General features: G+C 38.4%; 1 protein-coding gene across 1 annotated transcript in view; it reads right to left on the bottom strand.

Moving 5' to 3' along the window:
• Positions 1-1,059: 1,059 nt before the first annotated feature.
• Positions 1,060-27,670, bottom strand: part of LOC122815847 (deleted in malignant brain tumors 1 protein-like) — a 254,412-nt gene continuing 227,801 nt past the window's right edge. Inside the window, exons 7-9 of the mRNA XM_044088663.1 lie at positions 18,695-18,721; positions 16,768-17,073; positions 1,060-1,178 (exon numbers count right to left, since the gene is read on the bottom strand). Of these exons, the coding sequence (XP_043944598.1) occupies positions 1,171-1,178; positions 16,768-17,073; positions 18,695-18,721 (341 nt within the window). The 3' untranslated portion in view covers positions 1,060-1,170. The remainder of the gene's footprint in view (positions 1,179-16,767; positions 17,074-18,694; positions 18,722-27,670) is intronic.

The raw sequence follows: 27,670 nt of genomic DNA, 5'->3' as shown, positions 1-27,670 counted from the left end.
GTAGGTTTATCCCGGGTATCACTTCTGTGTCACTGTTAGACAGGCACAGTATACTAACCTCAAAAAAGGGCATAGCAAAATTAATTTAAAATGGGTGGTGAAAGCCAAACACACTCTGGCTAGGCTTATAAATGCCCAGGTTCAGATAGCCTAGTATGAACCTATGAACCTATAATGTACCGTGAACTTCAAAGATACCTTTCCAGCACTTGACACCAACATAAGGCAAAGTTATAAAACAAATGATTGAGGCCTAAAACATTTATTTTATTTTACATTTGTTGACCGGGCTAGTCTAACTTGGATATATGCCCATTTTCAGTAGAGGCCCAGGGAGAAAAGCTCCACATAAAAAACAAGAACATACAAAACATTACAACTTCAGTTACAGTTCACTTGTCAGACACAACAGGTGTTACATGGTAATTTAGCATTCATGACAGAAAAGAAAAACTAAAACATGATAGAAAAGAAAAACTAAAACATTGTTGTTTTTAGCTGCCTATTTCATATTGGAATACTGTATGTGCATCTTTTAACCAATTCCAAGTTATTGAATTATGGCAAGTCTTAGTTTTCCTCCTTTGGTTACTACTGTCAATGTGAACCTTGTCCGTTTCATCTTATAAGTTAATAAACTAGCATGCACACATATATAGTTAGCTACATACATACATATATACAAAAATAAAAAGTCATTTCTCTGTGGATTGATTCTATTGTTTATTAATAAACAAGTACTACACTTTCAATGTACAATTTTCTATTTGTATTGTTTTGCTTGTTAATAATCTGCTCATTTATCTTTGTAAAAAATAAAATATAACAAAATGTTATATAATGCTCAAAGGTACAAACAAAGACAAAACTCAAAACAATTAAAAACTAAGTAAAATTGTTTATATTTTCCATTTGTGGGTTTTCATATTTGCAAACAAGGATGAAATGAATTTCTAGCATAAACCAGGTTCAATTTTTACATCTATATAGCACTGATTTCTAATACAGAGAACTGTTTTCAAAACCTATTTATCTGTAGCATTTTTTATTTCAATTCAGTTCTTTTTGAGCATGCACATTATTTTGTTTGCAAAGACAAGTAAGGGTATCTCACATGTGTTGGTTTTTAGACAATTTCTTCTCCATCTTGTATTGCTTCTTTTTCATATATTATGCCCCTGAGGATACACATACAATTATAATATTAGGACAAGGCAGAACATACATATTAAATCAAACTAATGTTATCAAAGAAATTAAACTTTCTTCTTTGACATAGTGTTACAGTCCATGCACTGTCAATTTCAGAAGATAATTAATTTTTTACAATTTTGGATTAAACTGATGAAAGTGCCACTTTTTAGAAGAATATGGCAAAGGCAGCAAAATACCTGAAAAAATAAAAGAATGATATTCCCACAATATTTCTCTACTTTACCAGATGACAGAGCTAAAAGAAATTACACTTGCCTAAAATTGTCATTTTGTATTTAAAAATAAAAGATGTTACAATAATAAATGTTAAAAGCATGTTCATTGCATGAAATGTTCTGTAATCTGTTTAATTATGTTTGAAAACATGTCAGACTACTGGTTTGAGGTATTTCAAATATTTCACAAACATCTATAATATTTTACTGGAATTAATTTAATGTACATTTTCATTAATGAACTATTAAATAATTAGTAGTGTTTCGACACGTTTTAATCAACAAAGGAGTTTCCTATGAGACTACAGGTCAAAAGTAAGAGCCTTTTGCCTATGTCTGTGATAGTTTCTTCCCATTCTACAGCCAGAACTGGTGGTGGTTTTAAATGATGATCTCTTTGCAGATGGGCCATGCAAATATGCTATCCACTATGAGACCAAAATAGCCATCTGATGATTCCATTTGGACTCGTATTTCAAGGTGAATGCTGGTGGGCAGGTATTTTACCACTCAAGTACAAGGCTTGACTAAGCGGATGTTGGCAACTAGACATTGAAAAAGAAAAAAGGTGTTTTGATGAACATGGGACATCACCTCATTAGTTGGAATGAAATATGAAAAGCTGCAAGAATTGGAAGAATACTGCTATGTATAGTCAAATGCACATGGGATCTGTACCTTACATTTCATCAGGGTGGTGTCTCTAGTGTTCTGGAGATGTTCTTCCTATAAATTATGCTTGGGTTTGAGCAGACACTGATCTATACTTAACACTATGTTGCACTGTTATAGTATTTCACAGTGCATGAGATGTTTATCATATTTTGGTCAACCAAAAGAGGATAAACCTCTAACAATCTATTTTGATTGGTTTACCTTCATAATGTCAACTACTCATTGCTGAAGGTGCACAACACCAAACCCTTTCTGTGAAACCTGTACCACTGAAATGTCAGAAAGCTGACAAAACATCGAAAGTTAACATTTACAACCACACTACACCTACAAACAAGTGCTAACATGGGTCAAAAAGGGGGCGAGACTTTGCAGTTCGGAATATCGGCATTTGAGGTTTTGTGAAACTGCAATTCAGAGTTTGCGGAAGTGAGTTCATCATTGTGGCTGTCGACATTATGGAGGTAAACCATTTTGCTTATATACCAAATAGCTGCACAAAGTAATCTGCTTCATTATGGAGCTGGATACGATGCCCAAAAATGGTGATGGCTACTGACTTTCTTAGTAAAGAGAAGAATGACCTCCTGTTAATGAAATGAAACTAACAGATGAGATTTTGCTATGCTTTTGTAATTTTATTGATTATTTTTAACAACACAGTGTTTAAACATAAAATGGAATAATATGTGTACTTGATACAATAACACACTTTGAGGTCACAGGTTTATGACACACAGATGACGAGTGTGGCAAAGATGTCAGACAGTCAACATTTATTGGTAAGGTGAAGTCATAGAAAAAACATAAGTTTCAACCAGACCAACAGGAATTAAAGAAACAGTGTAGGTCTTTTAGGACTGTGTTCCTTTCAAGTTAAATCCAGCTCATACAATATGACACTGACTTTTTTCAGTTGACACTGTGAGCAGTAAGTGTTATTTCAGTAAAGCAGCAGTAAGGAGCTGTGGGTAGAGGAAGGGGCATACCTGTAGTGATAAATGTCCAAGAATCTAGTGCTACGCAGCATCTGAAATGGATGCTGTCAAGCTGAACATGGACAACTTTTGAGAAATGCTTGTGAAGGGCTACCTTGGTTCAAATGGAAGATGCCAGCAGTGCAAGAGGACATACAAACAGTGATTGTCAAATCGGAAACAGGGGCATGGGAGGGGTCTAGATAGATTTTTGAGAAAACTGAATGGTGTACCTGAATGTTGGTCAGATAAACCAGTCTACATTCCAGAAGGACAATTCAGGACCCTGCTCAAGGTATATTAAGCAAGAGAAGTTCTGTCTAGTTGCTGGGGAGTTTCTTTTGAAGGTAGAAGATGTAGTTTGACTGACTTCTTAACAAGGTGGCCATGCCTCCGTTTAAGGAGGCAGCTGTTGATATGCTCAAGATTTTAGGTTCCCTTACTGAAGCGGAAGTCATCAAGGTAGTTAGAGATTAGTTCAGTCGTAAGAATGGAATTTTGGTTGAGATGCAGTTGTAGATGTTGGGGCCTGCTGTGTCATGCATAATGTTCTTGTTTGATTGTGCTTAAGATTAGGCACATTACCCCCTTGAGCCACAAATGAGGTTGGTTGTTCCCATCTTTAAGGTAGTAGACTAGAGAATGTATTTTGAGGCTATGGGGGATTACATTTATTAGCCTCATTGAAATACCTATGCTCAAGTGCTGCTGAGGAAACTGTAGGTAACAGTAAGATCACATTGTCAGGAAAAAAGGAACATGCAATATAGGCTCTAAAATGCTGAATGGATGCTTTGCATGGCTTAGCTGTGAGAGGTTTAGGGTGGTTAGCAAATCAAAGTTGCATTTCTTTCTTGAACTTGAGACGATTTATCAACATATATTATTCATGAGGAGTGAGATAAAGATTCAGAGAAACTTTACTGTCATTTAGGAAACACAAGTGCTACCTAAATGAAATTTCGAGTGTCAGCTCTTTTACAGGAGAAAACAAACACACTGGACAACACTGACTCCTAGATAAATAACATATGGAAAGAAAAGTGAGGTTGGATGATATTGCACATAAGGAAGTTACTGAATTGCACTTAAAATGAGAATATATTAATGTTAGTATGCAATAAATAAACAGAATTACTGTATGGAAAAAAGAAAAAAAAAGAATGAGAGAGTAACAATGTATTGTAGTTTTGATACATCCAGATTTATGTCTGCATTAATGAGTCTTATTGCAGTTTGATAAAAACTGTTGATGAATTTAAAGTTCCTGTAGTGGATGCGTCACAACCTTTTACCAGAAGCAAGTTCAGTGAAGCAACCATATTCGTATATCAGTATATGTGACTATATGTGGTATAAGGACAATGGTTATATAGTGACCTGTGTCTGAATGACTACAATGACAGCTGTGACTATTTTCTAGCATTAAATGGAAATATGTTAAAATGGGTATTAGGCTATACCAAAAGTGTTCATAGGTTCATATGTGTGTACTAGACTAATGGCCCTGGAGCCTTTATAAGCCTAGCCCATAGGATTACCCTGGCATCGTTCAACCCGACCTTAGTTCCTGGTGCCTCTGTCGAGTAAAGCCACTGGAGTGAATTTTCTATTTCCCATCCACTCATCAAGATTTCTCTTGAAGAGGGTCAGTGAGGTGCTCTGCTTGACATGTATGGGAAGTCTATTCCATAGCATGGGCAGTCTCTGGGTTATGAACCTGTCTCTCCAGCATATTCTGTTGATTGTGGTAATGAAGCTGAGGTCTCTGGAGCGTGTGGATTAGAGAGATTTGGATTTCTTTACATGTAGCATTTCTAACAGAGCTGGGTCAGACATGGCTTTGTAAGTCAAGCAGAGATCGCCTCTAAGTAGGTGATATGAGACAGAGAACAGTTGGGTTTTTTTTTAGTCTGTCCATACAGGACAAATGTTTAAGGCTTAGGATGCTCTTTGTGATGTACTTTTGCATCCTCTCCAGTTGTTGCAGGTGTTTAGTGAGGTACATGCCAAATGGGGCATTGTACTCAATGACTGGCCTAATGAGTGAAGAGTAGAGGTAGATAATGACCTCTTCCTTCTTGGATGCAAAACCCTTAGTAATGAGATGTGCCACAGGACTTCCTGACCACAGTGGCAATGTGGTGGTCAAAAGAGAGGTTGCTGTTAACCTGTGTTCCCAGATCTCTTATAACACTTTCTGTGTTCAATGGGCTAGCATTGATGTGGTAATTCATGGGAACTGGCTTTTTCCCAAAGGGGATGATGACACATTTTGTGGCAGTGAGATTAAGGCCATGGTTCTGACAACAGTCGTTGGTGTCACTGAGGCCTGTCTGTGGGATGTCAACAACACCTGGGGAGTTAATAATAGGTCCCAACTTGCAATTCTTTGTGAACTTTGTCACCCAGAGTCCCTTCATGTTGGCCTGGACTTGAGAGAAGTAGACACCAAACAGGAAAAGACCCAGGACTGAACCCTGTGGGAATTCACTCATGACTGGTCATTAGTCTGACTTGGCATCAGCTACTTTTACACTGTGGGTTCTACCTGTGAGCCAGTGTGCAACCCACCTAGTGATATAGGGGTTAATACCTAGCTTAGTGAGATTTTCTATGATTCCTGAGTGGGGAATGGTATCAAAGCCCTTGGCCAGATCAAGGTAGGTTGTATGACCCACCTTGCCTTCATCTACAGCTCTGGTAACTGACTCAAAGAAGTTGACCAAGTTGAGCACACAAGATCTACCCTTCACAAAACCAAACTGTGTGGGATCCAGAGTTTGGAGATTCCCTATATCCTTGTTTGTTAGGTCCATGATGATGTGTTCCATAGCTTTGCATATCAGACTCATCAGCCTAATAGAGAAATAGTTCCCAGGGTCTGTAGTCACTCCTCCTTTGTGGAGAGGGATGACTTTAGCAGTGCACCATTCAGTAGGGACAAATATTGTTGGATATTCTTAAGTCACTCTCACTTGATACTCAAACACTTCAATGGTTCAATTCCTATTTAGATAACAGGCAACAATCAGTTCTTTGGGAAAACAGTCTATCCACCCATCTTCCTGTCACCCTTGGTGTACCCCAAGGTTCTATTCTAGGCCCTCTTCTATTCTCCATCTTTATAAATGATCTAACTATAAGTAACCCCCAAACAACATGAATGCAATACGCAGATGACTCGACATTAATATGCTCAGCTATAGATCCATCTGAACTGCAGTCCCTCACCCAAAATTTCTTTGACCTAGTAGAAGAATGTTTTTACAGCGTTGTCTTATCCTTAACCCCAAAAAGACTAAACTATTGATCTTTACTCCTACACAAAAGTCCACCCCAATTGACCTCATTATTAAATCTAATAATGGCACAATCATATCTCAAGACAATACCACCAAACTCTTAGGAGTAAATATTGACCACAACCTTAACTATGATACTCATATCAATACTACAATAAAATCAGTTAACCGCAAACTAGGCTCCCTCTATAGAATTAAATCCTTCCTTACTCCCATAGCTAGAAATACTATTGACCATGCCCACCTTATCTCAACTGTCTTCTGTGCCTCTCCTATATACACAAATCTATCTAAAAGCAACCTCAACAAACTGGCAATCTCCTACAATAACATTGCCAGATTTGCTACCAGCTCCCCTTTCAGAACCCACCACTGCCAAAATCTGAAGCAACTGGGTTGGCTGGAACTGCCTAATCAAATTCTATCCCACCAACTGATTATTGCCCATAAAACCCTTCATCATCCATTTAATACACTGATTCTCATGAGTCTAATCAGCCCATATAAAAATCTCACAAACCTACGCTCAGCAAATAAACTACTGGTACCTAGACAAAAACCCAACAATAAAGCAGGAGATTCCCTTTTCTCTAACACTGTGGGAAAAAGATGGAACCTTCTACCTGTTGAACTCATATCTCTTTCTTCAACTGCACTATTCAAAAAGAAACTCAAATTATACCTTACAACCCACTGGCTATGTCCTTGTACTAACCCAGACTAAGATCTCTCTTCCTGCTATCCTAGATTATAGCACCAATTTAATACTCACTTTATAGCCCCTTTAAGACCCCTACCTTCTAAGTTAGACTTATTATACCATTGAAAGACTGTATTGTTTCTTTACTGCCTTATAGTTAAGTCACTGCCCTTAACTAATTATCCCAGTCTTGTATATATCTATTCTATTTTCCTGTGCCTTATTTATAACTTACTTTTGTGAATCTCCCACATCCTTCTGAATACTCTTTTCTTCTGCTATTTGTTTGGTCAACTACACAAAAAAAAAAGGGGATTTTCTATTTTTTTTTTGGTATTTTTCTATCATGAATGCTAAGTTACCATGTAACACCTGTTGTGTCTGACAAGTGAACTGTAACCAAAGTAATAATGTTTTGTTTGTTCTTGTCTTTTATGTGGAGCTGTTCTCCCCGGGCCTCTACTGTAAATGGACATATATCCAGTTAGACTAGCCAGGTCAACAAATGTAAAATAAAAAAAAAATAAATAAGTTGTATTCTTGGCCTTGGACAGTGCTGTTTTAACCTATGCAGCAGTAATACTGTGTGCCTGGCAATCTACTGGCATTGTGACTGGTCCCTTGGGGGGAGGGGTAAAGTTGGCACTGAATCTCTTGGCCAGTATATTGGCAATATCTGTTGGCTTAGTATAGGAGGTACCATTGTGCAGTAGCTCAGAGCAAATATGGGTATTGCCATGGAAATTCTTTACATAACTATAGAAGGCCTTGTAGTTGTCTACTATCTGCTGCAATTCTGTTTTCATAGCTAGCTTTAAAGGATTTGATGAGGGATCTCAACTTTTGGTTGAGGCTGATAAGGGAGTTTTTCCAGTCTTGGGACTTCACCTTATTCCACATCAGTTTCCTCCTTCTGTTCTAGAGTTTGTTTATGGCAGGGGACCACCAGATTGGCGTCATTTTTATGGAGGAGAGTGTCTTGGTTCTATTGGGTATGGCGAGATCCATGCATTTGTGTATGTGTTTGTACAGTGCATTGCTGTATGATTCAGCGGTCATGCAACTGATCTCCATTTGCATGGGTGCCGTGAAGTTAGCCACCTCTGTTTTAGGAGCCCAAAGTTAGCTCTGGAGAAGTTTTTCATGGTGGTTACCTTTGCGGGGGGGGGGGGGTTGGGAGGGATGTGGATTTCCAAGGTGATTACTTTGTGGTCAGATCTAACCAGGGAAGAGTTGACTATTGGTGTAGAGCAACAATCACCCATGTTAATAATGACGAGGTCAAGGATGATGTTACCTCTAGTGGGGGTAAGAACGAGCTGGTCCAGTGCATTGGAATTAATGAATTCCAGGAAATGTTGGGCAAGTGTATTGGTACATGAGTAGTTTTACCAGTTAATGGAGGGGTAGTTGAATTCACCCAGTATAAGAGTGTTAGGATGGACCCTAATATTCTCTAGGGTGCTTAGTAATGTGGAGTGTGAGATTTGGGGCATGGTTGGGGACCTATAGCAGGCTATGACCTGAATCGCTGTCTTACCCAATGTTAGCTGCACCTGAAGTATCTCAGATGCGTTATGTTGGGCTACCAGTCAGGAGGTGTGTGCATCCTTTATGAATATGGAAACACCACTGCCTTTGGAGCTTTGGTCCAAGTTCTGGGGCTAAAAGGTGTGGAATGAGTTATAGCCTGGTAGTGCAGGGGTGCTTTCTGCTGCCTTGAACCAGGTCTTTGTTATGACACAATTTTCAATGTTCTCCATTTTAAGGAGTGTTTTGAGCAAGTGCATTTTGAGATTTAGACTTTAGACTAGCATTGAGCAGCATGACCCTCAGATTGCATTTGTTTGTAGCTGTTACAGTGGTAATTTAGTCTATGGAAGACTGCCTAAAAAGGCACTATAGGGGTGGCAAGAGCCTTGGCCAGTATCCGGAAGCCTAGGGGTGACAGATGCAGGCCATCACTGGCAAAGCATCGAGGGCTGTCAGTCATGTCATCCCAGGTAGACAAATACTGGATCCCCTTAGAATGACACCAGAAACTTAGCCAGTTGTTGAAATCAATCATTTTCTGCTTGTACTGTGGTGTCATTTTGGATGATGGTAGGATGCTGCTCAGGGCTAGGGTCATGCCCACTTGGGCTACATAATCCAAGAGCTCCTCCATGACTCTCTTCATGTAGTCCTGGGAGGTACATATCAGGTCATTCACACCCACATGTACTATGACAGAGTCATATTTGTACCTGTTGTTGAGGTACGTGAGTGCATGTGTTATGTGGCGGATCTGGCATTTGACAGGCACCTGACTGTTACTTTCTGCTTATTCAACCTAGTGAGTGGGACATCAGTGTGCCTCACTATTGAGTCACCTATGACTAGTGTGTTGGGCATGCTCTTTTGCCTTAGGGGCTTTGGTCGAGTAGCACACTGTTTAGGAGAGTTATGTGTGTCATGACTAGTGTTGTATTGTGGTGGTCGAGTGCATTTCTGCCTTGGAGGTTTCTGCTGTTTGGGTAGATTTTTATTGAGAGCCTCTGTGAAGGTGGATGTGCAGTTTGTGTATTCACGTGAAGGCAGTGCTAGTGTGTGTCCTGGAGGGCTATGTGTTCCATATGGTGTGGTGCAAGTGCTGACCTTCTCCTCTTGACCAGCTATTCCGGTCTTGGTTGGAGAGTGCATGGCTTCCAGTTTGGATATATAAGTGTATCTCTTGCAAGTCTGAATGTTGAGAGGTAAGAGGAGAGGGTTGTCAGTGTACATGAGGCAGCTGCTACATTGCTTCAGGATGCCCAAGTTCATCAGGTTAATAGTTGAAAGTAAAGGGAACTGACCTTCAGACATGCCTGGAGGGGTGGTCGTTAACAATAAGTACTGGAGCTGTTTCCTTGTAGAAAGTTTAGTGTTGGTAGCAATTTTGTGTGCTACAATAATTGCTACAAGAAATCTGGTAAAGTGCTAGACTAATAAGCTAGTAAAAGTGCAGGAGAGGAGAGAACTAGTAGATCTAAGGGAAAAATTGAAGAGCAGACTTTGGCACTGCTCAGAAGCTTACAAACGGTCCTGGATACACTTCTATTCATAAATCTTGAGGATGGGATTTTGTCTGCTTTGAGGAGCTAGAATGACTCCTCTTTCTTGCAGATGATACCTTTTAGCCTCATCTGACTACAACCTCTGACATGCATTTAATCAATTTGCTGCAGAATACAGAGCAAAATGAATGAAGATCAGCATCTCATTTATATAAGGCTTTGGTGCTTTTTCAGAAAAGAATACATTTTCCTGGCTTAGCTATGAGGGGTTTAAGGGAGTCAGCAAATCAAAGTTATTGCCCTCAATTAAGGATTTTAACTATGCAATGTTGTTGTTCATGAGGAATAACAAAGAAAACATTAATTCAGAAAAATGTCCTGAGACAGTGACTACAGTTCTTGAAGGTGCCATGCCAGTCTGCAGTAGAGAAGAGGATGCTAAGTTCTCAGTTTAAACTCATCATTCAGATTCATCATTATACTGGTGTTCTTATATAGTCTTTACCCAAGAATACTGAGAAGAATAAGACTGTAGGTCCATTAGGCCTTTCTGCAGTGTTTCTGGGCTAACATTCCACGGCAGAGGGAACTGCTGGTGATCTGGGAGAATCACGTATAAATCATAATGATTCATTAGAACAAGCAAAGTGAAGTAGGTCAGGAATGTTACAGGGATTCTTCAGTGATCATCCAACTAGATTTCTTCTGTTCAGAGGAAGAGGCCTTGTAATAGAATTAAGAAACATCTTTGGGATTAGATCTTTCAGATGGGCTAAGAATTCACTGGTTTCTTCTGGGATGTGCCAGAATTTGTCACTGGGGAAAAAAGATGTCTGACCTGCTTTACATAATCTGCTGCAATTACATTTTCCACTGGAAGGCAAGCGAATGTGAATATTAGTTTCTAAGCAAGTGTTTATTAAAACTGTCCACATGATTTTGCAGGATAATGTAGTGACAAATTACTTTCAAAGACTAGGAAACATAAGCTTTTTATGATTTTAGCAATTTAGAGTTGTTTTAATGTGCACGGTCTGCTTTATAGCTGATGTTTGTAGTGGCTTTGTTTGAACTATTACTAGATTTCATACGAACGACCTGATGCATTCTGTACTGCTTTACTGCCTTTGGTAGCTGTGATTGCTACCCTGCTAGTATGATGTCAGTATCCAGATGTACCAAAGATGATGGGTAGAAGCAGCACATGGCTATCTGAACATGGGTGGCCTAATGGTTAACGTGTTTGCCTTACAAACACAAGGTACAGGGTTTGAATCTCACAGGGGATAATTGTCTAGGCTTAAAATGGCTCGCAAGGGCAGTTAGCCTAGTACTAATCTATGAATCTATAAGGGGTCCCTTTACAAAGTCCCAATTGTCACAGCTTGCATCACAGTCCATGGTAGCAGCTATAGGTTCCAGAGGGACACTAAATATATTTAGGTTAGGTTGTTCATGTAGCCAGATGTAGAATTTACTGTTTAATTTAACTAAAATATCAGGCAAATTGATTATCTATCCCTGAAGAGTCACCCTCATCTTCCACAAGTTTTGTTAAGGTGCTTTTAACTAAAGCATGAATAACAGCTGGACAAAAGTACAAATAGAAGAAAAATAAAAACAAGAAAACAATAAAAACAAAGAACATGATAAGTAGTAATAAAAGTAGAATCCCCATTGGGGAGGAAGGGTCTTGTCCCCTTCCCATGCATAAAACGCTCACTGTATTCCTTGATTAAATTTCTCCCAGTGTTTTATGTTTCGAAAACCATAATGGGAATGGACCTCATTCCTAAATCAAAGTATGATAACAGGTCACAAATCCGATATTGCTTCAGTTTTGATATTTTTTTCAGCACCTGCAATGTGCCCAGAATTGCCTCCTTCTATAATTCATACAGGGTTACATGTACTGGCAACATATCTAAGTACAGCTGTAAATTCTTTTTTTATTAGACCTATTGCTGTTACTTCTCGCATCTATTTTTTGAACTGTTGGTAATGAGTGATCCCATGTGATATAAAGTTTGTCATTCTCTATAATGTTTTGTGGTTCATGTTTCCAATACCTCTCAGCTACTTTACACAACCCCCAATGCAACAGTCTTGACACATTTTGCTAAAAAAGGAGGAAAAATATGTTTTTAGCAATCAACAAAAAGGCTTGAAAAACATACTCTGATGTGACTTACCTTGTAATGTTAGTACAACTATACTTCAATGTTAAGCTCTTATGTGATCTATTGTCTGAATCAAATAAAGTGCATGTTTTAGGAGTTTATTAAATAAAGGACCGGATTAAAAAAAATGTAAACAAAGAGTAATATACATATCCTTTTCAGCTATGTATTCACTTTAATGCAAAGCCTTAACATGTATTCTGTTTCTATTATTTTATTATTAGTGTTATTATTTATTGTGGTTCTATTGTTTTTCTTTTTTTTTTCTAGAGGGGGAAGCCCAGACACACACCACCCCTACCATCTGCTAATTTTATATACAACAACACTTGGCCTTCCTGAGAACACTGGAAAATATGAAGGTCTCTCCAAACACCATTATATTGGGTGACTTCAACTACCCAAACATAGACTGGGAGCATTACTCTAGCTCCAACACCCTAGCTCACCGGTTCCTAGAATTTATAAACTCAAATGCTATGGAACAACTTGTTACCACTCCCACAAGAGGGGAAAACATACTGGACCTGATCATCACCAACATGGGGACTCTATGCTCCAGACCAGAAGTGTATCCCTCACTGGTAAGATCAGACCATAAACTAATCTCACTGGATATTGACATTCCGACCCCACCCCCTGCCCAGAAAACCACAGTGAAAAACTTCTCTAAAGCAAATTTCACACTCCTCAAAACCGAGGTGGAATCCTTCAAAGCCCCCAGGCCTGTGGAAAATACAGCCCAGATCACAGAATCCTTTATAAATGCATTCTATGAACACCTTCAGGAATGCATGGATCATGCAATCCCAAATAAAACCAAGACCCAATCCTCCAAAGGCAGACATCCTGTCTGGTGGACCCCAGCCATAAACAAACTATACAATAGAAGGAGGAAGCTACTACATGATAGAGCAAAATCCCAAAAAGGGAAGGCATCTCTGATCAGTGTTAGCAAAAAACTATGGGCACTCATAAAATCGTCTAAGGCCAGCTTCGAGAGAAAAATTGCACAGGACACTAAGGATAATCACAAGGCTTTCTTTAGTTATGTTAGGAACCTGGGTGGGAATTCCCAGATATGCTCAGAATTAGTCCAAAATGACAAAAAATACACCGAACCCACAGACATTGCCAACATCCTAGCTGACAGGTTTAGTGCAACCCCCCACCCCACCAAAAGGGCAAATATCTATCCCAGCAGAGTGCTGCCCCCCTGACATCTCAGATGCTCAGGTAAGAGCCACCCTCTCCAAAGCAAAAAACACAGCATCAATGGGACCAGACGGTGTCCCAGGCTGCGTCCTACATGAACTCCAAGAAGAGCTAAACCCAACCATAAAACTACCGTTCAATCTCAGCCTTACCACAGGATATGTACCCAAAGAGTGGTGTACAGCAACAGTGGTCTCTCTCCACAATGGTGGTGCCTCAACGGATCTTGGAAACTATCGCCCCATAAGCCTGACTAGCTTGGTCTGCAAAGCTATGGAAAGGATCATCATGGACTTCACAAAAAAAGATAATGGAGACCTACAGACACTGGATCCTACCCAGTTTGGCTTTGTTAAGGGCAGATCCTGCCTCTTAAACCTGGTCAATTTCTTTGAAACAGTCACCAAGGCCACTGACGAGGGGAAGGTGGTCCACACAGCCTACCTGGACCTCGCAAAAGCCTTCGATACAATACCCCACTCGGGCATTATAGATAAGCTCACCAGCTTAAATATAAACCCTTATGTCACTAGATGGGTTGCAAACTGGCTCAAGGACAGAACCCACATGGTTAGAATTGCTGGAGCCATGTCAGACTCCAAACCAGTTACAAGTGGCATCCCACAAGGCTCAGTCCTGGGACCTCTCCTGTTCGGTATATATTTCTCAGAGGTACAGGCCAACATGGAAGGACTGTGGCTGACTAAGTTTGCAGATGACTGCAAACTGGGCACTATAATCGACTCTCCAGCTGACACAAGCATCCTCCAAAAGGGCCTCATAGAAACAGACAACTGGTGCCAGAGCCATGGCCTCAAGCTAAACGCCAAGAAGTGTATAGTCATCCCCTTTGGCAAAAACAAAGTGCCCACAAATTACCACATAGGTGGTAATCCATTAAGTATGGAAGAAGTAATTAGAGACCTGGGGACCCAAGTTGATAGCAGTCTCTCATTTGACAACCACGTGGCCAAAGTGGTTAGAAAAATATTTTATATAGCCCACCTAATCATGAAGGAATTCACATCTAGATCAGGGGAGGTCATCATGCCTCTTTACTCATCCCTCATCAGGCCCATAATTGAGTACAATGCCCCTTTTGGGATGTACCTTACCAGACACCTGCAGCAACTGGAAAGACCCCAAAAGTACCTCACCAAGAGGATCAAAGGGCTCAAACAGATGCCATATGCTGCCCAGTTAAAGAAACTCCAGCTCTACTCAGTGGCATACCACCTGCTCAGAGGCGATCTGTGCCTGATGTATAAAGTCATGTCAAACCCAGAATTAATGGACATGCTGCACCTCAGAAAATCCAAATCCCATCGAGCTACGGGCTCGAGAGACTTGAACCTCAGCACTGAAATAAATAGGCCATGCTAGAGGGACAGATTCATAACCCAGAGGCTCCCTTCACTCTGGAATAAAATCCCAGTCCAGGTTAGGCAGAATCCCTCATTGACTCTCTTCAAGAGGAATCTTGATGAGTTAATGGGAGATAGTAGGTTTAACCTGGGTATCACTTCTGTGTCACTGTTAGACAGAGGCACAGTATACTAACCTCGAAAAAGGGCATAGCAAAATTAATTTAAAATGGGCGGCAAAAGCCAAACACACTCTGGCTAGGCTTATAAATGTCCTAGGGCAGATAGCCTAGTATGAACCTATGAACCTATGAACATCAATATCACAAAACAGTTTGGAAGGGGCAAAATATCACTCCACGCTGTATAGTGATCCTGCAAAAGAAAGAAAGCCATCCTGTGATCAACCAGAAGTTTGACAAAACCAGAAATGGACAAAAAAGAAGCTCGCAAAAGGAAAAAAAAAAATATTTTGCAGTTTACAAACAAAAATCATGCTGCACCATTCAGTACAAATTTTACAGAATAGTGGTAGCGATACAGAGAGTTTTTTTCTAAGGTAGGGTGTATGGTCTGGGTTACTGCAGGTTTAGGGCTTGCACTAACCCCCTACTCTACTTAGTTATGTGTTCTTGCCCTAATTATGCACCTACCCCTGCCTCTGATCTTAATCCTATCACCTACCTTAGATCTGACTTTTGAAAAAAAAAACTTCCTGTGTCATTGCCATAACTACACAAGACCTGTTAGTTACTCACCATGCTCACATTCAAACACAACAACAGTAAATCTAACCCCTACTATAACCCTTATGCAGACACTAATCCTGTTCCCTTGCCTAACCTTTCCTGTAAACCTAATCAGTACACTCTCACACATACACTACCAACCCTCATACAAACCCACTTACCTTTGTTAGTAAACACACACACACACTTGCTGAAAACATGTTCTTTCAGTCTGCTGTTTGTACAAACTACACTGCACTCTGCCAACCGATTGTTCAATCCAGTGTAGTACGCAGAAGGCAAGGTATAGATTTCCCCTTAAACTGTATAGAATATTGACTAGATGGACATTGTTTCCAGCTTCTCTTGGTAGCTCAGTGTCTTTAAGCCAGAGAAACTCAAGGCTTCCTTCATAGTACGCTGCTTGCTAAAATTTGATATTGTAATTTTGGTGAGGAAAACAAATTAAATGAGAAATGGGCTGGTAAGATTACATTTTCTTTCTTTCTCTTTCCTTCCTTCCTTCTTTCCCAGATTCACACTAAGTAGAGCCTATTTTCATGGGAGGAATGCATAATGTGGTATTTATATCAACAAAGGAAAAACTGTACAGATAAAATTGAAATTCCTCTATTCTTTTTGCTAAGTGCTGTGCAGTCACAGTTATCTGAAATACTATCAACACAGACAGATGGACTTTAGGTTAACTTCACATCTGAAGCATAACTCTTCAGACGTGCAACATCTCCATTGTTATGTTGCCCCACAAAGTACTAGAAAATCAATCCAAATACTTGGTATAGAAATAGAACCTACACATTTCTAGTCTACTCAGCTAACACAAATGTGCTACTTGTTGATCTACTGACACTTTTAAGTAAAATAATATTTATTGACATACTAGTGTGTAGTCCAAATGGTAAGATTAGATTTTGCCTTTAAAATTTACTTGACAGAAGAAATCATAACATGAGATAATATCCATTAAATAATACCAGTTTCTTATATATTTCTGTATTTTAGTTGCAGTTGCATTTCAAATAGATGGGGTTATAACTGCATTATTTTCAAAATTAAAATGTCTATTGAAAATGGTTAGGTTTATATTGATTAGCAAAGATGTTGCTTAACAAAACAAAGTTTTGATCAGATATATACCTGAGCAGTGAACTCCAGCATCTTTAGTATGGTTGCAGTCATGCAGTTTCCATCCCCTAAATGGGCATTGTTTCAGTGAAGTTTCTGATCCCACACAGTTTAATTCATTCATCAAAATTGGTCCAGTTCCTTTTCCATAGTGAGCTGTCCCTGGTGCTGAAACAGCAGCTCCACATCCCAGATATCTACAGATAACAGTAGCTTCCTCCATTCCCCAGCCATCATCACACACTGTGCCCCATTCATTATCGTAGTAGACTTCCACTCTTCCAGAGCATGAATTTGCACCATTTATTACTCGTAACTCTAACAGAAAAAAAAGCATGAACAATTTCAATCCATAATTAATGATTTCATGTTACTTCTTTTTCATTATCCTTATTACTTTATTAAACAGAACAGTTAACATCTAATTCTAGAGCTGTTTATGTCCCTTTTAAAGAAACAGCATATACTGGCATTATTCATAAATGGCAAAGCATAGCCTCTATGATATCAGTGCTGGATGTATTACATGGACACTGTACAAGACAGATATACATCTACTTCACAAATGAAGTGTTTTATATTATGTACTAAATTATTCTATAGTGACATTTTAGAACAGAGGATTATGCCATGAGCTACTAAAAAGCACATGTTTGATTCCCATAGCAATCAATGTTTTTGTGAGAATAGGGAAGCATCATGGTGGAGGTGTATAAAGCCCACAAGAAAACTTTATAGGTGACAGAGTGAATACTCCAGATTAATTAGACATGTGGAGATGAGGACATGCAGCCAAAATATGGATCTATGGCATTAGCAAAGACCTGTGATAGTTGACATGACTATAGAATATGGTGGGAGAGTGATACTGAATTAAAGGAGATTGCAATAACTAACCTGACATCCTGGATACAAGTAAAATAGGAAAAAGGATGGTGAGGATGATGATGGTGATGTTGTATTGCAATTTGTCCCAAAAGAACTGCTGTATGATTGAAACCTACCAATATGACATAGCCATGGGCAGTTCTGTATAACTGAGCTGAAATTCTTAGGGTACTTCATTTTTTCTACAAGTGTTCACTGTGGTATTGTTAAGGCTATTAGTTCATACAAATCATTCACAGAGATTTGTAATCAGATTTACAGAGACTTGAAACTGTGAATTAATCAACAGAAATACAAAATTAAATGTAAACTGATTATGAGCTATAAAAATAAAATACAAAACTGACTAAATGAATTGTATGCTCCCATTTCTTTATGAGTAGTGAAAGAAGCAACAGACAGATAGAAGTTTCTTATTTATCACGAAAATAAATGGTACATCTGCACATGCTTGCTTATGCACACACACACATACCCACACAAACAAATAAATTCACACATAAATCATGTTTTAAAGCAACATAAAAAAAATAGAGTGAGATAAGTGAATTAAGATTCAATTTCAGCAAAACAAATATATTCTACACAGCCTTCTATGGCTCATAAGAAAAACAACAAGGCATGCTGATTGCTGAGGACATTCATTTAAACTTACACTGTGAAAAGGTTGTAGCAAAAACAAACTGAATAGCAGAATTATCATGGGGACGACAAAGACAAAGTGAAGAAATATAATTGTTGGTTATAAATGTGCTGTAAAATATTTCCGCAGACTAAGCAGCCTGTAAATTAACTGCACATTAAAGTGACAAAGAAAATGTAGTCTAGCTGAGGTTTTTTGGAGAAAAGTATACAGTGAAAATAAACTGCAGAAAACTGGTATAGAAAAGAGATATTCATAGATCAGTAACTGAGGTGTGTGTGTGTGTGTGTGTGTAGGACAGAAAAAAATGTATACAGAATTTTATTTAATAAATATACAGATCCACTATTAATATAAATAAAAATGATAATTACAAAGAAGAGAATAAATAATTTAAGCAGTCCTTACCTGACACATGCTGATCCATTTTATTTCCTGAAATAAAATAAATAGATACATGGATGGAAAATGAAACATGAAAATGAATTATCTAACAATAAACCCTAGCACAACAGCAGAAACAGAGATAATACGTGACACAACTAAATCACTATCCTACATACATAATATGGCCCCCCCACACACACACACACACACACACACACTCAAAAATAAGCACTACAAGTTCATCACAGCACTCACCAATTTCAACCATAATACTTTTTCAGCACAACTTGGAACTTCCTCAGAAATCTCCTAATAGATGAAACCATTGGATTCTTTAATGATTCATTCCTAAACAAACTAAGACAGCATTTCTTACCAAAGTTAAGGTGAGTAATATAACATTAATGTTATAAATGTGAGTATTTGCTATATTAAACTAACCCTCATGAGTGATGGCCATGTTAATTTGCTTGATATTGTGTCAGTAGAGCACCATAGTACAACATCCCTCTAGAAAGCAGCTAAGATGTTTCATATTTTACAATAAATTTAAGTCTTCCTTCACAGTATTACAGCATAAATGCATGTTATTGAAAACCACTGACTTTGCTCACTGTATGCTAGTTTCTAAAAATATTGTATTTTTACTCTGGTGAGAAAACAAATGAATGAGAATTAAACGCAATGAGAAATGGGTACCTATGTTTACTTTTATTTATATATTTTTGTTGACTGGGTTAATCCAACTAGGCATGTCACAGTTTCAAGGGACAACCAAGTTGATATTCATATCAGGCAAGGAAAATCTGTCATAAATAATTCCAAATTCCTGTACATTCTTTGATGTGTCACTTTGTCTTATACAGTCACGTACGTAGGTGGCCACCAATTTTGACAAATAGGAGATGGGTTTACCATCTCATCTGAAGTACAGTTTCTCAGGAGTGCAACACCTCTCCATTATGTTGCACTATAATACGGTGGAAAATATATCTGATTATCTGGTGTAGCAGTAGCTCTCAAACCTTTTTAACCTGTTCATCAGCCAAGACAAGTGTGTTACCTATTGATATACAGGCAAGTTTTAAGTAAAGCAGTATTTATACATGCGTACACGTCTTTCATCTAAATGACAAGCTTAGATATCGGTTTTATAATTTACTTAACTCATGATATCTTAAGGTGTGATGAAATTCATTTAAGAACACCAGCTTGAGTAAAAAGAACAGTCTGCATTTTAGTATCCCTCAGTTTCAGTTCAGATGCACTGGGAAATGAGTGTATTATTTTCAAAACTAAAATCTCTTTTCCAAAAAGTTATGTTTACATACTTTGGCACACTGCTACACAACAAACCAAAGCCACTATTTTTTTCCAGCAAATATCTTTATTAAATTTTTACACATGGCATAGGCAATCTTACATTTATAAAAAATGACAAACAACATGACACCACTTTATTTGCAAACAGTATACATCACAGATACTGAAACAACTATAGTTGCAAACATTATACATCTATTATAATCTATCCAGTCATTGTCAGTTAATCATTATATGGCTCATTCAAATCCTGCCTCTTTAACCTCATTCCTGCTCTGCATATATTGTTCCCACAATTCCCAGTTTTCCTATGTAGTTTACTCCCTCCATTTTCTGAAGATCCCAGTTCCAGTTATTTTATCTCTGTTATTATATTCATTACTTCTAGTAAAGTTGCTCTAGACTTTGATTTCTATTTACTAGTATTTACTTTTTTGGCAACAACCATAATTAGACTCAGCAAGGCTTTAATATGCCCAGGCAATTCCGATTCTGTATCGTAACTCAAAAAAAAAAATCTCCCAAATTAATCCAATCTGCTCACCTAGCATGTCCAGCAGAGCGGTCTGAAGGGAATCCCTAAAATCTCCAGCTCATTACACTCCCAAAAAATATGTTCCCAGCCACCTCTTTCATGCCAATCACATCTCCAACACTTGCTATCCACCTCAGGAAAAATTCTTTGGGGTCTACTTGGGGTATAAAAATACCTATGTAAACACTTCCAGGCAAAGATCCTAATTATTCTAGACTTTGTTGTATATTTGGGAGATATACATATATCTTCCCATTGTGTCTTTGTGACCTGCTTATCCAGTCTCTCTTCCCAATCCTTTCTAAGCTACACTGACTGATTCTTATAATTATCATACAGCATTTTGTATGCTTTACTAATTATTCCTTTTTTAATGGCAGCTTCTGTTCTAGATTCTATTAAAAACTCTACCAGTGTTGGTCTTACATTCAGGACCCCCCATTTCTTTCCCTTTGCCTATACTCTGATATCAATCCTTGATAGGGATGGCAACCTGTAACCTGCAGTCCAAATAAATTCTTGGCCTTTTCCCATTCTATTACCTTTCCCTTTCTAGTTATTTGCTCCCAGTACCTTGGTTCCTTTGCCAGTTTTCTCTAATATATTTCAGCCCCCTCTTGCCTATTATCTGTATCCCTGACCACAGTCATCCCTATTGGCAAAATCTCTTTTCTCCATTCTTGTGCTGGTTTGGTTCTTAGAATACTCCCTGCTATTCTATGACTATAATACTCTGTATGATTTTTGTTGTTCTCCTTAAGAGTCTGCATCCAAATTCCCAATCTCTGCTTATGTCTTGAGCTTCTTCCCTGTATCAGCATAATTTCTTTTCACTTCAAATTATAGCTTTCTGCTTGTGCTATGTACATGAGCCTTAACTGTGTTGCTGTGGAATATCCCCTCAAATTGGATAATCCTAGTCTGCCTTGTTCTTTTGGAAGAATCAGCTTATCCCACTTGACCCTTGCTGTCTTCTCTTCCCAGATAAAATCTTTCAACTCTTGTTTAATTACTGCCAGCAGTGGTGGTGCTGCGGTAGCATTGTCGCCTCACAGTAAGATGTTGTCCTGTTCGATTCTCAGCTAGAGCATCTTCTGTGTGGAGACATGCATGAATGGGCGTACCTTCATTGAAGGTTGTGCGTCAGGGCCGGCAACTCGGCACGTAAAAATCTACTGCCAATCATTAGCGGACCGGAGTTCTGCTGTGGCAACCCCTAACCGGGAAAAGCAGAAAGACACAACAACTCTTGTATAATTACTATCCACAGCTTTTCCTCTGGTTGATAAAAATATGCCTGACCTGTGTATAAGACTAAAGGGACTAAAAACATTTTAATGGCTTGTATTTTAGCATCCATAGCCATATAACAAAGCTTCCCGTTTCTCAATTTGTGTATTATCTTCTGTTTAGTCTCTTCCCACATATCTTTAGCTGCGACAGTAGAGTCATTTCTAATCCATACTCCTAAATACTTCATTTTATCATGTCCCCATAAATATGGATATTGTTGGACCAATTTTTCTTTCTTTTGATAACTTTCTTTCATTTCTCTTTCCCTTCTCTTACACTTTCTTTTCTTGGTTTTAGAAATAAGTAATAATGTTTATTATGATATTTGTATTATAATGTATTGCCCTTTGTTTAAATGTGGCTTTTTTCTCCGCCTCCTGCTGAAAATGGAAATATATCCAGTTGGACTAGCCCGGTCAACAAATGTAAAATAAAATAAAATAAAATAAATAAATAAATTTGTGTGTGAGTACATAATTTACTGATATTGCTTTTGTTTTACCTTCATTGATTTTGTATCCTGAGAAGATCTGAAACTGTCTTAAAATGTTCCACAGCACTGTAATGTCCCTTTCTGGTTTTGTCTTGTATAAAATAATATCATCTGCAAACAGAGCCAGCTTTTCCTGACTACCATACTAATTATACCCTTGAATTTCTGAATCCCTTATTTTCTTTGCAGATGGTTCTAAATATAATGCAAACAGAAAAAGGGAAAGCAGAAAACCCTGCCTGGTTCCTCTACTCAAGCAAAGTTATCAGAGAGGACCCTGCTCACCTTAATTAGCACCTCAGATCCCTCACATATTCTTCTAATCAACCGTATAATTGTATTAGGGAAAGCAAATGCTTCCATTGCCCTGCTCATGAAGTCCCAGTCTACTCTGTCAAATGCTTCTCTGCATCAAGACCCACCAATAAGAGTGGCATTTTATCAATGTTCTGTTAATATTGTCAAATGTTTGCCTCCCTCCACAAAACCACACTGATCCATATCTATCAATTTTGGTATCACTTTTGGCATTCTTTTAGACTTTATAGAGATAAACAGTTTATAATCATGGTTTAGTACTGAAAAGGGCCTATATGAAGCTGGATCCCATTGACTCTATGGACACGGACATCCTTCAAAAAGGCCTTACAGAGACAGACACTTGGTGTCAAAGTCATAGCCTCTAGCTAAATGCCAAAAAATGCATAGTCATCCCATTTGGGAAAAACAAAACACCCATGAATTACCACATAGGCAGCAGCCCCCTTAATACAGAAGAGGTAATAAGAGATCTGGGGATCCAGGTAGATAGTAATCTCTCCTTTGAAAATCATATTGCCAAAGTAGTTAGGAAATCCTTCTATGTGGCCCATCTAATTACTAAGGGGTTCACATCTAGAAATAAAGAGGTTATAGTGCCCCTCTACTTGTCACTCATCAGACCCATCATAGAGTACAATGCCCCATTTGGGATGTACCTCACAAGACACTTCCAACAGCTGGAAAGACCACAAAAGCATCTCACCAAGAGGATCACTGGCCTCAAACATATGTCCTATGCAGCCCGACTGAAAAAACTCCGGCTGTACTCAGTGGCATATTGCTTACTCAGAGGTGATCTCTGCCTGACTTACAAAGCCATGTCCAACTCCAAATTGATGGACATGCTCCACCTAAAGAAATCCAAGTCACTGCGAGTCATGTGCTCTAGTGAGCTAAACCTCGCCATAACAATAAATAGAACATGCTGGAGGGATAGATTCCTGTCACAGAGACTCCCCATGCTTTGGAACAAAATTCCTAACTACATTAGGCAGAGCCCCTCACTAGCACTCTTCAAGAGAAGCCTTGATGAGTGGATGGGTAACATAAAATACACCCCTGGGATCACTTCATTGGATCTGCTTGACAGAGGCTCAGTTAATTAATCAATGGGGTGGCAATAGCCGACACACTCTGGCTATGCTTATAAATGCCCTCGGGCAGATAGCCTAGTACCTACCTATGAACCTATGAACCTATTTTTACCCTCTTTAGGTATAACTGTTACCACCACTTTCTTCCAAGATGCTGGTACTTCTCTTCCTCTTAAAATACTGTTAAACAAAATCTTACAGATCTTTATCAGTTTGTTTCTCTCCTAACTTCCAAACTTCCACAGGAATACCATCTATTTTGGAGAACTTTCCTGTAAATTGGCTATACATAGCCATTTTTATCTCAGCACTTCCTATCCTAATTGTTAGTAACTGAGCCTCATCTACCTCTAACCTGGGCATATTTCATTCTTCCATTTCCTTATTTTACCTTTTCTTGATTTCCTATTTCTCTGCTTCATACAAACTTTCATAAAATTTCCGAAATATTTCTAATACTTCTACAGGGTCTCTTGCTATGTTCATTGTTATAGGGTCCCTAAGCTTGCTGACAGCCCTTTCCAATTTCTTTTGCCTGAGCTGTTATGCTAAAAGTTTTTGTGCTCTAGAATTATTATCAAAAACAGTTGCTTAACAGCAATTTGTCTAAACTTCTACATATTGTCGAAGTAATCCCTTATTTTCACTTTAGCATTCAGTAGTTGCTCCTTTTCTTGTTCTGAGAGATCTCCCCTATTTTACAATACTTTAACTTTTGTCAATCCCTCTAAATAATTCTTGTTACTGTTTAACCATACCTCCCTTTCTTTTATTTCTACCTTAGTTTTAAGCTCCACTTTAATTTTATCCCACTCCCTGGCTATGTTTTCAGAAGAAAATTCTATTTTGTGTAGTAGCTCCTGACACTAGTGCCTCCTAAATTAATTCCAAAAACCATTACTTGAATTTATCTCTTTTCAATCAATGGTGGGAAAGGTTCTCTATGACGATGTCATAGATGCAGTTTGTTGAATGCTTCTTCATCTAACCGAAAAGCATGAAAAGGCAAAATAGCAAAGCGGATTTTCAGCGAATTTTTTCCCTGGGAAAGAATTTGCTTGGCCGCTTTCATTACTTTGCCGTTTTTGGCACTGTAGTGCAATCTTGGAGTTGCTATATTTAGGTAGGGGGGGGTCATAGCCACCCACATCGGTGGGTGTAGGGGTGAAGTCCCCCACATTATGTAATGTTTTAGTTTTTTTTTTATTTCGGAATAGCGATTTTTTTTCCTTGGAAAAAATCGCTGTTCTGAGGTTTTGACATTGTAAGCTTTCACTTACATGGGGTTGATTATGTGTCATTCGCTGTTGTGAGCATGCGATATCATAATATAGACCCAGTGGGAAAGTGCCAGTGTCTCATTTTTATTTCATTACCTTGCATCTTTACTTTAGTTTTTATTAGCGCATGATCTGAAATAGTTATTGGGAGCATTTCAAGACCTTCAATTAAGTGCACATGTTCCTGTGAGATATAAAATCTATCTAGCCTAGCCCAGTTTTTGTATTTTGATGAGTAATATGTGAATTCACTCTGAACTCTTTGTACTGAATTCACATCTTCCATGCCAAACATTTTCATAAATTTCTTCAAAAATCTATTCTCCTTTGTTATATTTTCCCTTCTGGACCCCCCCAGACACATCCTCACAAAAACCCTCCAAAAACCTATTAGCTTCATAATAACACACAAAGCTACGTACATCTTCAGATATTGAAGTTCTTGCTTTCTAATAAGAATATAAGTTCTCAGTTGATAGCTACACAGACAGGCTAAAGGTAACCAAAAATAAAGGTTAGTCATGCTAAGATGAATGATACATCCTGTGTTACTGGTTTTGTGTCTTTATAGCTTTTGCAGTCGAGAAAACACTTGAATGCTTTCTCCAAGCCATTTCTCTTTATTAAATTGTCAGTCACTTTCAAACCAGATACAAAACTACTAAGGATACCTTGTTTATCAGAAAAAAAGCCTTACAATATTCAGTATTATTTTTCACTTACATGCTTTGTACTAAACTTATTACTGGATAATGCCTAGGGTTTTAACCCAGTCATAAGCATGGGAAAAAGCACACTGATTTTTCTTTTGTCACACTCTCTTAACCAGACCCTTCCTCTCTCCCCCATCTCCTCCAAAGCCATTACTTTTGATCTATATGGTTATCTGAGCAGGGAACTCAGTATCTTTACTCTGCTTGCATTTATGCATTTGGCATCCCTTAGATAAATATGGTTTCATTAAAATTTCAGATCTCACAATTTAATGTGTTCGTTAATTGGTCCAGTTCCTTTTCCAGTGTACTTGACACAGCTGTTTGACAAGACAATGCCTTAGCCATAGGTGACTCTATAGTGAGGCCTACTGATGGACCACTGAATAAGCTGACCAAATATAGGGTGACATTATCAAGCATTAGTTGCACTCAAAACATTTCATACCAGGTATGCATAAGAATAGGTTGTCATTGTTCAGGTGGGTCTGAATGACCAGTATTACACATCCATAGTACATTGACTATGTTCCAGATGCAATAGACATATGTCTTTATAGGGTCATAGTTAGTTCAAAGGTGAATACCAGGCTAACTCCCCTAAAGGGCTATTTTAAACCTAGCTAATAACCTGAGGTCAGACGCAAACTCTATCTTGTGTCTATGAGGTGAATACCTTAACCACTATGCCAGTCTCCCCACCCTTAGTAGTATAGTGCCTTTACTATGCCTGATGTCAATATATAGCTTCATAGGTAAGTGCTAGGCTAGATACCCTTGTAGGCCATTTTAAGCCTAGCTAATTCCCCTAAAATGTGAGAATCAAATGTTGTACCTTGTAACTGTGAAGTAAACGTTAGCCATTATACCAACCCTCACACCACATACAAATGGAAGATAATTTATTTCAGAAAAAAGCTCAGCTTGTGGTTTGTTTCATTGTGGATCCACTGTGTGTCAGCCTGAAGAAATGGTATACAGTCCTACTTGTTACCCTAATTACAAAAAGATAAAGAACCAACATGAGTCTGAAATACACTGGATCATGTATGAAACATGACACTTACTAAGTTATAGGAACAACACCATTAAAGTACTATAAGGTGAACAATTTATGCTTATTTGTATGTGGATTTATGTATTTATCTTTGGTTTGTTGACTGGATGCAGCACACCAACCATATGGTTTATTTTGAATGGATACATGTAGTGACATTTTTTTATGGACGAGAAAAAAAATGGTGCTCACGCTGGTGACATTCCCCAACTTTTGCCACCTCTAGATAGCATCTGATTGCTGCTGATAAAAGGAAAAGAGCAAAAGCAGTTAGAATATAAGATTGACGTAGAGCATAAAGAGCAAAAGCAGTTAGAATATAAGATTGACGCAGAGTATAAAGAGCAAAAGCTGTTAGAATATAAGATTGACGTAGAGTATAAAGAGCAAAAGCTGTTAGAATATAAGATTGATGTAGAGTTAGAATATAAGACTGACGTAGAGTTGGATGAGCCTGAAGCCGTGGCTGCTTACAATGATACTACACAAAGTGAACTGGAAATAAATGATTTTTTGATGTGGGCAGAGAAAAGAAGATTTTGATTAAAATGATTTCAGAAGTGGCATCATGGAATCACATGACAATCCCACTTCACACTTGTGAGAAACAGTGGAACAATGTGTAAATTAAGCACACCTGGATGAGCTGTGTAAGACTGAAAAGGACTGGGTGGATTATGGGTGATGTATGGCGTTTCTAACTGGGAGTGTGTCAGTGTGGATTATCATGTGGAATGCTTGCAGCTAGGATTGTGTCAGTGTGGTTTGTTTTCATTCGTATAAATGTATGATTGCCTGTGTAGTGGGTGATGGTTTGTAAGGATGTTTCTTGCTAAAAAAAGCCAGGAGTTATATGGTTTATGTAGTGTTGCTTAGGTACTTAGGAGT

The sequence above is a fragment of the Protopterus annectens genome, chromosome 1.part1, assembly GCF_019279795.1.
Source record: "Protopterus annectens isolate FY-2018-M chromosome 1.part1, PAN1.0, whole genome shotgun sequence".
In the NCBI taxonomy this organism is placed as follows: domain Eukaryota; kingdom Metazoa; phylum Chordata; order Ceratodontiformes; family Protopteridae; genus Protopterus; species Protopterus annectens.
Note: the sequence above shows the minus strand (reverse complement) of the source record. Positions and strands in the feature narration are given on the sequence as shown.